We start from the raw sequence: 15,877 nt of genomic DNA, 5'->3' as shown, positions 1-15,877 counted from the left end.
TTTAAAAAAAGTAATCTACACTCTAGGAGATTTTCATTATTATCTACTAAAGAACAGTAAGCTCAAAATGTCAGTTATTAAAAAATTCAGGTCACTTCTAATTCTTACTAGTGAGGAAGGGGAAGCTATTAACAGTAACTGAAGTAAAATTTTATGTATTTACTTAACTTTTTAAAAGTTTATTTATTGTTTTTATTTTTTGTTAACCTTTACCCCCAGTGTGGGGCTCCAACTCATGACTCTCAGATCAAGCCAAGAGTCGCATGCTCTTCCGACTGAAGCAGTTACATGCCCCAAAAGTGAAATTTAAAAAAATATTTTAGGGGCGCCTGGGTGGCTCAGTCATTAAGCCTCTGCCTTCGGCTCAGGTCATAATCCCAGGGTCCTGGGTTCGAGCCCCATATCGGGCTCTCTGCTCAGCAGGAAGCCTGCTTCTCCTTCTCCCACTCCCCCTGCTTGTGTCCCTCTCTGGCTGTGTCCCTGTCTGTCAGATAAATAAAATCTTTAAAAAAAAATAAAAAATAAATAAAAAACATTTTATTTAGAGACATGACCTCTACTCTCTTTTGCTGCAAAGAGGAAAAAAGAAAAACAACCAAGAATAATTCTTTTTTTTTAATTTTTTTTATTTTTTTAAAGATTTTATTTATTTATTTGTCAGAGAGAGAGAGCGAGCGAGAGCGAGCATAGGCAGACAGAGTGGAAGGCAGAGTCAGAGGGAGAAGCAGGCTCCCTGCGGAGCAAGGAGCCCGATGCGGGACTCGATCCCAGGACGCTGGGATCATGACCTGAGCCGAAGGCAGCTGCTTAACCAACTGAGCCACCCAGGCGTCCCAAGAATAATTCTTAAAATAGTGGTCATGTCCATCCATCAATTCCTATCAACACAGATCCTTTGTCCAAGTCTCAAGTCGTGACATTCTAAATGCCTCTTAACAGCTCTCCCTGCACTTAGTTTCTTTCCTCCAAACTATCTCCCACCCTTCCACCTTTCCCCCAGCCAAAAAACTCTGAAGAGCACAACTGTTAAGACATATAAAAATTGACTTTTAAAATGTCTTGCTTCAAAATTTTAAAGCCAAGAGTTTTTTTTTAAGGATTTTATTTATCGGAAAGTGGGGGGTAGGGGAGAAAGGGACAAGTTGACTCCATACAGAGACCTGGCTCAATCATGACCTGAACAGAAACCAAATGTTGGAAGCTTAACCGACTGAGCCACCCAGGTGTTCCAAAGCCCAGAGTTCTTAAACTGACATTTGAGGTTCATCAAATCTGCCCCCACTTTACTTTTCCATCATTTCACTGATGAAACATTTATATAGGTCACACCAGCTTTTCAATGCTCCCAGCAAATTCTATACTTTTGCATATTAATGAGCTTATGCTATTGCCTAACATATAATGCTTTCCCAATTTTTCTCTATCTGCCTACGCAGTTCTTTCCCAATTTTCAAAGCCAGCCCAAGTTCTTCCTCCTTCCTGAAAACTTTTCTTTGCAATTCCAGGTACCCATGCTCTCTCCTGTTGTTCTATCACCCCCTTCCTCTTCCAAACTGCTTGGAGTACTTAAAGTGTACTCTATTCTACAAATACCAATACCTCATATACATCCCTCTTCTGTGAGACTGTAAAATCAGAAAAAAATCAGGACTATACCAAATCTGTCTTTGGACTGCTTAATATCAATAGATACACTGTTATACATGATATGCACTCAATAGTCTGAGTACATTCATACCATAGACTACTATTTAATAAAAAGGAATAAACTGTTGATACAAGCAACAATTTGGCTCACAACCCTTTGAGCCAGTCTCAAAAGGTCACACACTATATAATTACATTTATAGGATATTCTCAAATGACAAGATTACCGGAATGGAAAACAGCTTAGTGGCTGCCTGGGGTTAGGGATAATGTGAGGGAGGGGGCGGGCGTGACTTTATAAAAGGGTGGCACAAGGGAGATCTTTATGGTGATGAAATAGATCTGCACCTTGTGGTGGTAGTTACACAATTATATATATGTAATAAACTGAAGCAAAACCATACATGCATATTGTACCAATGTTAAATTTCTGATTCTGATATGGTACTATAATTAAGATATAACCACTGGGTGAAATGCATGACAGATACACAGGAGTTCTCTGTACTCTGTTCGCAGCTTCTTATAATCTGTAATTATTTCAAAATAAAAAGTAAAAAAGAACACCATCCAACTTTTTTTTTTACTAAATATGTATATTTTCTATCTAATTTTATTCAAGTTAAGCACAATCTATAATTACCGAGACAAAGTAAATTTCGCAAACCTATTTTTTTTTCTCGCAAACCTATTTCTTTTTTTTTTTCTCGCAAACCTATTTCCTATAACCTATAAATATCTTAGAGCTAAGTGGCTTTTAAAACGTATAGGCATAAACAGCAATTGTCTCTGGGTGTGGGGACTGGGAAGTGGAGGATGAGGAATGGGAGAGAAGCTACATTTTCAACCATCTACTTTTTGTACTGAGCAGATTTTAACCATGTCAGGAATTATTTTTAAAAACTGTTTTCATCAAATAGAGTAAATACGAGAACTTTTATTAAAAAATATAAGGAATGAAGAACACCCTTAAACACTCAGTTTAAGAAAAAGAACATTATCATTAGCTTTCAACCTCTTGCATATCCTTCTTCATTTTTATTACATTCTTTCCCCCTCAGAGATGTCGGATCCCTTGAATTTTGTGTTTATCATCGCTTGCCATTCTTTACAGTTTTACCAGGTTTCTATCGCTAAACATTACATTCCAAAGAATATATTCTTTCACGTGTTTTTGAACTTAATATAAATGGAATCTTACTGTATGTATCTTACTGTGACTTGTTTTTCCCCCACTTAACACTATGGTGCTGAAATTAATCTATGTCACTGTATATTACCAATTCATTCATATCTGCTGCTATAGAATATGCCATATGAACATATCACAATTTATAAAAGAGATCAGTATCCAATGTGTATAAATAGAAGGTAGGGACACTGGTACTAAAAAAATATACAGCATGTTTGAAATTATACATATATTATACACAGACATACTCAAACATACACATACAGTATATATTCTGTTTGATGGAAACAGTTTTATTTGGTGATATTCTTGGACCTAAAATGGCTCTCACTTGCATAACATCTCAATATCAAACTCCTTTGCTTGGAAATAAAGCTGGGATTGATTTTTATATAGATTGATGATGCCAAGGCATGTGCCTATAAGAAATATACAATTGTTTTGGTTATTCCGCATTTCTGTCACGCAAGAATTATTTTTTCAATTAACATACACACGTATTTTATAGTATTCTTCTATTCTAAAAATTATAAAACAAAATTAGTGGAAATCTAAAAATTTACAGTCCCTTCCTTATAGCACAATATTTGTTATTTCTAGTAAGACACAGGGACAATATTGTTTACCAAAAAATAAGTAACAGCAAAAGCAAGAAAATGAAGATTTACATAAAATAGAAAAATGAATGAGAAGTGTACACTACTTGGAGAAATATAACTCTCAGAAAACACAACTTACCTTTAATGTTGAAATCCCAACCTTTCCTGGAGACCTGTACAGAAATAAAAGGAAGGAGGTGAATAGTGGAATCAAGAAAGGAAATACTTCTATACATTTATTCAAGAGAAGCCCACATAAAAAAAATTTATATAGTTTGTGATTGAAAAAAGTCTTCTGTGCACATAGAAAATGTAGAAAACATAAAGAAGTAGAGAAGAAAATACAAGTGACCCATAATCCTACAATCTAAAGATTTGAGTATATACCTTTTCTCTTCCCAGGTACTTATGATGTTTAACACTATAATAAGTATCCTTGGAAATAAAATTCTGTGCTCTTCCATGATAAATGTCTTTAAAGTAAATTTTCTATGGGTGCCTGGGTGGCTCAGTCGGTTCAGCTCCCAACTCTTGATTTCAGCTTGGGTCATGATCTCAGGTTTGTGAGATCAAGACCACAGTAGGGCTCCACATTGGGCATGGAGCCTGCTTAAGAGGCTCTCTCTCCCTCTCCCTTCACCCCCCCTCCCCATGTCATGTGTATTTTCTCTCTCTCTAAAAGTAAGTAAATCTTAAAACAAAACCCAAAACAAACAAACAAAAACCCCAGTAGCTATATAAAATAATGTGCACCATGTAACTGTAGTACCTGGACAATATAATTCCATGTTAACAAAGGACAATTTCCAGAAATGAAAAATATATTCCCAATTATTTGGCTTCCTGGGCAAACCTATACTGCTATGTAACAAAATTCTCTTTATCCAGAGGTGATTAGGACCAAGGCCATTATGATTTTTAAAAAAAGGAAAAAAGAGCGGTGCTTGGGTGGCTCAGTAGGTTAAGCCTTGGACTCTTGATCTGATCTCACGATGGTGCGATCAAGCCCCACATTCGGCTCTACCCTCCATGGAGAGTCTGCTTTTCTCCTTTTCCCTCTACCCCCCCATTCAAGCACACGGTCTCTCAAATAAATAAATCTTAAAAAAAGAAAAAAGATTCCACACAAAGGATGTCTAGAACAATGTAAGTGCAATCAAAATTACAAAAATAAAAACAAAAACCTTGAAGGGGCTTGAATTTCTATGTGGTATATATTCTGTTTTTTTTTTAATTTTTAATTTTTTAAAATTTATTTTTTATTAAAGATTTTTATTTATTTATTTGACAGAGAGAGATCACAAGTAGGCAGAGAGGCAGGCAGAGAGAGAGGAGGAAGCAGGCTCCCCGCTGAGCAGAGAGCCCAATGCGGGGCTCGATCCCAGGACCCTGAGATCATGACCTGAGCCGAAGGCAGAGGCTTAACCCACTGAGCCACCCAGGCGCCCCTGTGGCATATATTCTGAATGCCAATTAGGAAAAAAAAAAATCACCCGCCTCAGAGGTGTAGATGCAAGATGAAGTAAGATTTAAAAAAAAAAAAAAACTTAAGCCCGGTATGAGGTAGAAAAGGGAAGAAAAAGAAAATCTACTTTCCCTATGGCCTTCACTTTGAGAAATCTGACCAGGTTTTTTAGCTGTCAAAGAAAAAAAATACACACAGAATGTGGAGCCACATTTATCTGTTACGTAACCAATTTCATAAAGAACGCTTTCTGGCCGTTTAGTCACAGGATCTAAATTATGGGCCAATTGTTGACACACATGGAAATAGTCCAGATTGGTTCTAACAGGACTTTACATATAGCGATGTACAAACTGTAAAGAGTAATTTATTACTTCCTTCTGAGAGCCAAGGGGACATAATGAAAAGAGCAAGAGCTTTCAAAAGCATATGGACTCTGCTTCAATAGTCTTTCTACCATTTACTCTACATGTGATTTTGATCAAATCATTTAATTTCTCCAAACCTCAATCTCCTCTGTAAAAGGGTAAAAGCACTCTATTTCACAGAACTTCTGTAAGGACTAAGTGAGAGCCATAGGGCACCCACAGTAAGTGGGAGTTTCTTTAGCAGCTTTAAACTGCTTCATCCAAACTCACAAATGATGAGCTTCAGCAAGTGCCTCCAAGATACTCTGGCAGTTTGTCAGCAGCGGGGAGCCTGAGTACAGTTTTTGAACACAGAAAAGATACCCTAAAGGCTGTCAAACTCCAGCCCACTTACCAACAGGGAATATGAAAAAAATCAGATTATACTGAGCTGGTGATTAAAATGGATCTGGCTTACATTCTGTGATGCCATTAAACAAAAAACTAGTAACAAAAGACACTCATGTTTGAAACATTATTTTAAGTGTTATGAAGTTGTTATGGTCTTGGTAGGCAGTAAAACATTTCAGCCTACTATACCTTCTTCTAGGCTAATCAAGCCTAAGATGGTCTTTACCAGGGTAGCCTGCAGGTAAGACCAGAATTCTTTTATGATACATTTTTTGGAACCATTTATAGAACATTGGCATCTAGTAAAAAGTGAAAGTAGTGGCATCTGGGTGGCTCAGTAGGTTGGGCCTCTGCCTTCGGCTCGGGTCGTGATCTCGGGGTCCTGGGATCGAGCCCCGAGTCGTGCTCTCTGCTCTGCGGGGAGCCTGCTTTCCCTCCCCTCTCTGCCTGCCTCTCTGCCTACTTGTGATCTCTGTCAAATAAATAAAATCTTAGCTAAAATGATTTGTATTATGTGCCAAGTTTCGAAAAGGACGATTAGTTTCAACCTAAGAAACAGTAAATCATTACTTAGTATTCCCACAGGAAGTGTTCCTAATGGGGCATTGTAATAATAATAAAACAATGGCCAACATTTATTAAGCATGTGCCCCAAACCTTGCTAAGACTTGACTTGTTCCAGCTTCTTTCGTCCTCACAACTTTCCTATGAGGTAGTTTTATTACCTTCCCTATTTTACACAACAAAACTTGAGGCTTGGGTCAGATGAGGTCATTTAAATTGCACTGCTAATAAATAGTTGGGCCAGAATTAGACCCCAGGCAGTTTGATGCTGAGAGCCCACGCTCTAAAATACTTCGCAATACTGCCTCCTTTCTGGGTAAGGTGTTAAGATGATGATTATGAAAATATCCTAATTGGTGCTATGAATGAACACCGAAGTAAAAGCAATTAGTGCTGCTTCTTGAGTTGGACCAGATTGATTAAGTCAAAAGCTCTGAATCCTAATGTGCCTTTTACAATTACAATTAACACCTAATTGATTTGGCACTGCTAGGGAATAAAATAATGAAACATTCCATATATAATATTTCAAGAGATGAAGGTTCTCTTTCAGTGCCAATTTTTTGAAAGTATTTTAATTATTTTTGAATTTCCATTTCAAAAGCTGTTTGTAAATAAGCACATCATGGGCTAAGTCTTGCCATTTCAGTAATCTTCCCCTTGAAAATACCTTCTTAAAGGATATAAAATTTTCCCTTTCTTACTGACTTAGAGTAATTATGCTCAAATACCACACTACATTTTAATATAGTACTGCCCTCCAGGGACACTTATTTGCAGGGACTTTATTTGCCTTCACACTATAGGACCCTAGGCTATTATGGTTGGAATTTCTGTTTTACAGTTTTGAATCTCTTTCCTCAATTTAAGTGGTCATTTTAATTGGTCACTTCTTACAGTTGGCCATGTACCTGTCTTTAAAAGCTTCTCTCCCCATCCCCTTCTAATTTTTTTTAAAGATTTTATTTATTTTTGCGACAGAGAGAGAAAGTGAGCAAGTCCAAGCACAGGGAGTGGCAGGCAGTGGGAGAGGGAGAGGCAGGCTCCCCCTTGGGAGCAGGGAGCCCAAGCAGAGCTTAACGCCAGGAGTCCTGGGATGATGAGCTGCGCCAAAGGCAGATACTTAACTGACTAAGCCACCCAGGCACCCCATCCCCTCCTAATTTTTGCTTCTAATCCTCATTGAGAGGGGAAACCAGGTTTTCAAAACTGGAATTGTAAATCTAAAGGAAGAATCCAGAAATTCTGAGTGGGGGTCTCCCCATGAGAATTTTTGTACACGATTTTACTGTGGACTTTGTGGCACTTTTTTGATTGGTCAGACTGCTTAAGTTATTACTTCTTATTTTCAGCTGTACTAGAGAATCCATTTCCAAAGAAGTGGCTGCCAGGTAAGGGAGGAGTCCGTAATCTTAAGTATCTCTGGACAATAGCTCAACTCAGCCTCTATTTCTCAGTCTCTAACTTCAAAGCAGAAATAACACTATACTATAGCAAGGCGATTATGGGCCTAAACTATTCATGTTCAAGTTTGGGGACAGGAGAAATGGGTGTCTAGAGGTCAAGAAAATTAAGTTCTACTTTAGGTATTCCCAACAAACAGCTGCATGACCTTTAAGCAGGAGTTTTTTTTAGAGTTCCTGTAATTTTAGGAAATTTTAAGACCGTTCATTAGCTTAGGAGAGAAGATGCTGACTTATATCATGATTAATGATCTAAATCTTATACCCTCAGATTTCCCTTAAACTTGAGATATACTGTAGGAAACAATGACATAATCCAACACACACATCCAGAAACGACCAGTATTACTTTATACATCTAGTTACCTAGAAAAATATTCCTTCAAAATTTTGTAGACGCTAAATATCATAAATTAGATTCATTGTTTTTACAGGTTAAGGTCAGTACCTTTTTCCCCAGGAAAAGTCTAAATGCCTACATAAAAATAACTTTTACTGCACCCCACACAAGTGAAATCTTAAAGAAATTCTAAAGTGGGGTGCCTGGCTGACTTGGTCAGTAGAGCAAGGACTTTAAGTCTTTGAGTCCTGAATCCAAGACCCACACTGGGTATGGAGCCTGCTTAAAAAAAAACAAACCAAACCAAACCAAACCAAACCAAACCAAACTCCAAATAGGTAGACATACTTATGTATTGGTAGTATACCCCTACTTAAATAAAACCTAACAAACCAAAATGAGAGCTTCAAAAGTTCATTTTTTCATTTGAAAAGTTTTATCATAGGGTAATTTTATTTATTTTTATTTTTTTCAAAGATTTTTTTATTCATTTGACACAGAGATAGAGCACAAATACGCAGAGTGGCAGGCAGGGGGAGAGGGAGAAGCAGGCTCCGCTGAGTAGAGAATCTGATGCAGGGCTCAATCCCGGGACCCTGGGATCATGACCTGAGCCAAAGGCAGATGCTTAACTGACTGAGCCACTCAGGTGCCCCAACAGAGTATTTTTAAATGAAATATTTTCAACATATTTAAATATCTGATTGACAAAGTTTAATTTAAATAATAAATGTGTTTCTTATGAAGTTGAACAAAAACATAAAAGCTAAACTTCCTTGACTACCTAATAGCATAAGTAAAACTTCAAACATACTAATAATACTAGTTACAAAGAAAGAAAATCTTTGAGTTTGCAAGTTTCTGAAATTGAAGACAATATCTACCAATGACACTATTAAATTTAAACATGAAAAACAAGCAATTTCTAAAATAGCTTTATAATAAAGGCTGTTGTAAAAAAAAAAAATTACTGGTATTCTACTAAAAAAAACCCCACAGGGCTTACAGATCAAACATTAGAATTATTTTTACTGTGGCTTCCATTTGGGTTTTGAATAAAAATAAAATTATCAAACTAGAACTTCAGTAATTTTCAATACAGAGAGAGTATCTCAAGTCATTAAACCCTTTTTAAAAAGATTTTATTTGAGAGAAAGTGAGAGTGAACGAGATCACAGAGGGAGAGGAGGAGGGAGAAGCAAACTCACTGCTGAGCAGGGAGTCCAGCACAGGGCTTCATCCTAGGACCCCTGGATCATGACCTGAGCCAAAGGTAGATACTTAATGTACTGAGCCACCCAGGCACCCCTCATTATATTCTGTTTTGTATAAGAAAGTTATTTTCATGTACTTACTATGTTGAGCTTACACTAACAAAGTTCATGTTTGTATATAAAATAAATGTGACAGATGGTTTCTCTAAGTCCCTATCCATTTAGCATTTTAATTATAGTTTTCCTTTTGCAGCTAGGGCATTTGTGTTTAGAACAATTCATTTTAATGTCTGCACAATATTCATTATTTTTTAAATTTACATGGCTTCAAAACATTGCCTTGGTGATTGTGCAAGACAATACAGGAGTTACTTTTCTTTTATAAACTCTGACCTGATCCAGCGATAGCCTATACATACCTTCAGCACAATTTCATTAGAATAATAAGGTCACACTTCCTGTGCCCAGTCACTAGACTTGGATCTGAGGACAATAACTGCAACTTACCTAAAAATTGCTCACCAAGTGTCCATGGGAAGCACAATGTCCAATCCTTTATAAGCTCTGACACAATAATACTGCATTCAATACAATTTCAGTGAAAGCTTAACAAATATGCAAGCAAACAACACTTTTTAATCCTCCTAGATACCTTGACTTTGTAACTCGCTAAACCTGACTCTAGTAACTGTAAGAACATACTCATTTACTTTGGAAAAACAAAATCAGTCTTATAGAAAATGCAGAGCAGCAGGCTATTTTTAAGAGATGTGGATGCAACATAACTGTGGGTTTTCTGTCACAGGGCACAGAAGTGCATATACCTATCTATTGATGTTGCCTGGCGTTAAAGAAATTTATAGTAATTCTTTTCAAAATCCTAAAAAGTAAACAGAACAAAACCAAACCCTGAAATCCTAAAAGGATTTTTTTTTAAAGGGAAGAATAATTTTTTTTGAAGATTTTATTTATTTGAGAGAGCGAGCGGGCAAGCAAGCAGGGTTCAGAGCAGAGGAAGAGGGAGCAGACTCCCCACTAAACACGGAGTCCAACACGGGGCTCAATCTCCCAACCCTGAGATCATGACCTGAGCCTAAATCAGACGCTTAGCCAATCGAGCCACTCAGGTACCATGGGAAAAATAATTTTTTTAAAAGTGTCTGAAGGAAGTTTAAGAACCATTTATACTAATGATCTCATTTCATATGTGAGGAAAATGAGGCTAAATAAGGAGACATTAACCCATTCATTTAACATTTACCTACTGTTTACCATGTACCAGCACAGTGCTAAGCCCTGGGTGTAAAACAATGAACAAAGCCAACATGATCCCAACCACTGTAGAGCTTAAGCTAAGATCAAAGGCCTAGTTAGGACTAGGACACAAGCCTCTTTGCTGATTCTAACAACCCATGCAGCCTGTGAACTTACCCTAATAATTCTAAAAACCATGGTTTCACATGGGTATGTAGCCAACCAAGTAGAACTGGCCACTTATTACAGCTTTGATAATCCAAAGTGCCACCACAAATTGCCTGGGGAAGACACGGGGGGCCCAGAGACTGAGAAGGCAACATAACATCAATTTGGAAGTTGAAGGGCTAGAAGTTTATAACATGAGCTAGAACCAAGAGATAGGACTTTTAGTCCTGGATCTGCTAGTAACAATGTGACTGACCATAAAAACATATTCTGGGGGAGTTTTTCCAACTTTCAATTATGGCCATTTCAAACGTATACAAAATTGGAGAATATTATGAACCCACATGTACAATATATTGACCATGTTCAATAATGATACCAATACTCTTCCCCCACACCCCTGCCAGATTATTCTGAAGCAAATCCCAGAAACTGTTTTATTTTTACCCACAAAAATGTTATGTATCTAAAAGAGACTTCTATTTAAACATAACACCACAGGGGCACCTGGGTGGCTCAGTTGGTTTGGTGACTGCCTTCGACTCAGATCATGATTGGTCCTGGGATGGAGTCCCACATCTGGCTCCTGGCTCAACAGGGAGCCTGCTTCTCCCTCTCCCTCTACCTGCTACTCTGCCTGCTTGCGCTCACTCTGTCTCTCTCTCTCTGTCAAATAAATAAATAATTCTTTAAAAAACATATTAAAAAATAAAACATAACCACAATACTATTATCAAATTTAACAATACTCTATTATACACAGTCACGAATTCATATTACCCAGATTGTCTCAATTAGTTTTTACAGTTGGTTTCTTTCAATTAATATCCAAATAAGGTCCATGTTTTATAATCAGTTGATACGTCTCTCTCATTCAGTAGGGTCCCCTTCAATCTCTTATTTCTTGCAGTTCATGTATTGGAAGAAATAGGTTTTCATCCTGAAGAGGATTTTCAGGGCAGTTAAACTACTCTTTATGATACCATAATGAGGAGTACATGTCATACATTTGTCCAAACCTGTAGCATGTCTAACACCAAGGGTGAACCCTCAAGTAAACTATGGACTTTGGGTGATTATGATGTGTCAATGCAGACTCCTCAATTGTAACAAGTGTACCACTCTGGTAAGGTATGCTGATAATGTGGGAGGTTATGCCTGTGTGAGTGGGAGGAGGTAAATGGGGAATCTCTGTACCTGCTTCTCTATTTTGCTGTGAACCTATAACTGCTCTTTTTAAAAAAAGGTCTCAAATCAACCAATCAAACAACAACAAAAAAGAAACTATGTTGTTCATCCTGTAGAAATTCTTATGGTCTGAATTTTGTTGACTGCATTTCCACAATGTCATATCATAAAAAATATTTTAAAGGAAAATATGCAGAGGGCGCCTGGGTGGCTCAGTGGGTTAAAGCCTCTGCCTTCAGCTCCTGTCATGATCCCAGGGTCCTGGGATCGAGCCCCACGTTGGGCTCTCTGCAGGGTGGGGAGCCTGCTTCCTCCTCTCTTTCTCTGCCTGCCTCTCTGCCTACTTGTAATCTCTGTCTGTCAAATAAATAAATAAAATCTTAAAAAAAATAAAAATCTAAAAAAAAAATAAAGGAAAACATGCAGAAGAAATTGGAAGGAGGAAACGGGTACTTGTCCAAAGAAAACTGCAAACACCTGTAAGAACAATATCACAAAGACTGATGCTCAAAATGTGCTAGGATTTAAAAAAAAAAAAAAACAGACACAAATTTTATTTTAATTTCTATTCAGAACAAGAACAAGAAAAGGTACAGGTCTGCTAATATGTATAGACAAATAGTATAATGTAAAAGGCTGCCTTAATTCTTCTTCTTTTTCCAATCAAGATTACTGACAGTCAAACCAGAAAAAGAAAAGCAAAACTGCAGAATGTGAAATTTAATCCCAAAGCATTCAAGGAGATAAAAGTACCTAGATAATCTAAATGAGTTCAGTTTTCCTGTCCCAGACAAATTATACCCTAGCATACCCCCAAGAATTTACACAGCTTACTTCCTTATCTAAAACCTTTAAAGAATCAAGAGTCTGGAAGAAGAAAATGAGAAAAACACTAGACAGTCAACACTGGAAAGCAGGTAGATGCTAAAAACTATAAACAGAGTCAATTCTAAGCAAAATTCTTCAGTATACCATTAAATGGATTAAGGGCCCTAGGTATGCGTAAAAGATAATTAAGAGTCAGTAAGCATTCACAGAAAGCCAATCATATGAGATTAACCTAATTTCCTTTTCTGATAGGGTTACTGGCCTACAATATAAAGGAATACCCTATACATACAAAAAAATCTGGATTTAAGCACTAAATCCCTTTTCTTAAAAAAGAGATTTTAAGGGCATCTGGGTGGCTCAGTCCTTAAGCATCTGCCTCTGGCTCAGGTCATGATCCCAAAATCCTGGGATCAAGCCCTGCATCAGGTTCCCTGCTTGGTGGGCAGCCTGCTTCTCCCTTTCCCACTCCCCCTGCTTGTGTTCCCTATCTCGCTATATCTCTCTGTCAAACAAATAAAATCTTGAAATAAATAAATAAATAAATAAATGTTTTATTTTTAAGTAATCTCTATATCCAATGTGGGGCTCAAACCCATAACCCCGAGATCAAAAGTCACATGCTTGACCGACTGAGCCAGCCATGATATCCTTATAGACAGCAAAGAGATGTAGGCTAGAATACACTTAGGTAGGTTTGTAACTGGTTAAACATTACTCAAGGTATACTAATTAACGAATCAATGAAAAATCATAAGGAACTATTAAATAATTTCTCCTGTGCTCTGTCTTCCTTCCTTTTTTTTTTTTTTAAAGTAATCTTGACACCCGATGTGTGGCTTGAATTTACAACCCTGAGATCAAGAGTCTCATGCTCTACCAACTGAGCCAGCCAGGCACTCCATCCTATTTATTCTTATTAATGTCTTGAATGTGGACACTGAGGGCCTATCTACCAAATTTACAGATGACACAAATTGAGGGATAGGGAATATACTAGCTGACAAGGCCCCAAAATATTTTATAACACATTAGAACAATAAACCAAATCTTAAAAGACTGCAGTGTAGTAGGGATAATGGAAAAATGCATGATTGGGGAGATGTGATTTAAAAGCAAACCAGGTAAAAACATTTAGGTATTAGGTCATGATCTCAGGGTCATGAGATCAAGCCCTGCATCAGGCTCTGCACTCAGCAGGGAGTCTGCTTGAGATTCTCTCTCCCTCTCCCTCCGCCCACCCATTCTACTCTCTTTCTCCCTCTGTAAAATAAATAAATAAGAATATTGTGTACAATTGGGATACCACATTTTAAGAGAAACACTGATGAAACAGAACCTATTTGAAAAAGAGAAACAATTTAGTGAATGTTCTAGAAACCAAGCAGAATGATACATAAAACTAAAGATGCTAACCTGGAGAAGATAAGGAAGGAAATGAATGACTCTACTTTTTGGATCTGGAATTTACTTTGGAAAGTACAGGCAGTGAAACTCTGAATATAGTCTAATTTTCTCACTGAAACATATTCTAAACTCTTACTTTATTTTTGATATGTACAAAAAAGTACATGTAGCATATGCATGTAATTCTGAAGCATAACAAATACAATGAACAATGATTCCCCATGTCACCTGAGAACAAGAATAGCATCAAGACCAGTACAGCTACTGTGTTGCTCTATTCTATCTGCTGCCTTTCCCTCTGAGGAAACCACTAGCCCAGATTTGATTTATTGTTCCCTTACTTTATCATTTAAAAATGTAAGGTATCGGGGCGCCTGGGTGGCTCAGTGGGTTAAGCCTCTGCCTTCGGCTCGGGTCATGATCCCAGAGTCCTGGGATCGAGCCCCGCATCAGGCTCTCTGCTCAGCGGGGAGCCTGCTTCCCCCTCCCTCTCTGCCGCCTCTCTGCCTGCTTGTGATCTCTCTCTGTCAAGTAAATAAACAAAATCTTAAAAAAAAAAAAAAAAAGTAAGGTATCCCTAAACAATACATTGTTGTTTCTGAGCTTTGTTTTCACTGATGCACTTCCAAAGAAAAAAGTGTTGGACTTAAAATTAAACACTGCACTCAAAAATTCTAGTATTCCTGTTAGAGTGAAGGCTACCTTTATCATTGCATACTCTAGTTGTATTTAAATCTCACAACTGTGCCCATAACCACCAGTCATCTTCTGCTTCTCTCCCACCAAGGGCTGCCAGATTTAGCAACTACAAATACAGGCTGTCCAGTTAAATTCCAATTTCAGATAAATAACAAATACACTTTTGGTATATTGACCTAAAACTGGAATTTCACTGGCAGTCCTATATTTTATTTGGTGACTCTACTCCACACCCAAGTTAATTAAGTGGACAACTAATCCTATGATCTGTTAGTGTGTGGTAAAGGGAAAAAGTGGGAGGAATTGAATGGTCACTATCATTGCATCAATATTCATCGAAGTATTCAATAGTGTTCACTGACCAGATAAAAAGAAAAAAAAAAAAACCTTGCACATGTGTGAATTTAAAGCTTTCCCACAATGCATTCAGTGTATATGCCCAAAAGCAAATACTACTGTATATATGTAGTTAAGTACGTTTTTCAAAAGTGCTCAGCAAAGAGTATGAAGGCATATTAATAGCTTAATTATTTTGGCTTAGATTATCCCCTTCCCCCAAAATCAAAAAATAAATAAAAAAACAAGATGGCTACTGTAACAAATTGACAAAACCTCTAGATATGCAAATTGACTTATAACCATTATTTAAAGATATTTATATCATTTTGAAGCTGTTCTCAGTCAACATGTTCAAAGTGAGGTTAACCTATATAGTTCAAATAAACATCAACAGCCAACTTTCTAGATCAGTATCAATTAAAATTATGTTGTCATTTAAAAGGGATCCAGGGGCACCTGGGTGGCTCAGTGGGTTAAAAGGGATCCAAGAAGCACCTAGATGGCTAAGTAGGTGGAGCACTGGACTCCTGATCTTGGGGTTTTGAGTTCAAGCCCCACAATTGGGTATAAAGATTACTTAAATAACTAAAACCCTTAAAAATAAATAAATAAGGGGCACCTGAATGGCTCAGTTAGTTAAGTGTCCGACTCTTGATTTTTGGCCCAGGTCGTGATCTCAGGTTTGTGAGATTAAGCCCTGCTTGGGCTCGGTGCTGGGCATGGAGACTGCTTAAGATTCTCTCAGGGCGCCT

At 37.5% G+C, this 15,877-nt stretch overlaps 1 protein-coding gene across 4 annotated transcripts in view; it reads right to left on the bottom strand.

Moving 5' to 3' along the window:
* The window catches only part of WDR44 (WD repeat domain 44), an 88,796-nt gene that overhangs the window by 54,491 nt on the left and 18,428 nt on the right, over positions 1-15,877 (bottom strand). For all 4 annotated transcript variants that reach the window (XM_032330170.1, XM_032330172.1, XM_032330171.1 and 1 more), the window contains exon 2: positions 3,578-3,611. In XM_032330170.1, the coding sequence (XP_032186061.1) occupies positions 3,578-3,611 (34 nt within the window). The remainder of the gene's footprint in view (positions 1-3,577; positions 3,612-15,877) is intronic.

This window comes from Mustela erminea, chromosome X (assembly GCF_009829155.1).
Source record: "Mustela erminea isolate mMusErm1 chromosome X, mMusErm1.Pri, whole genome shotgun sequence".
NCBI lineage: Eukaryota > Metazoa > Chordata > Mammalia > Carnivora > Mustelidae > Mustela > Mustela erminea.
This window is presented reverse-complemented; position numbering and strand designations above follow the sequence as displayed.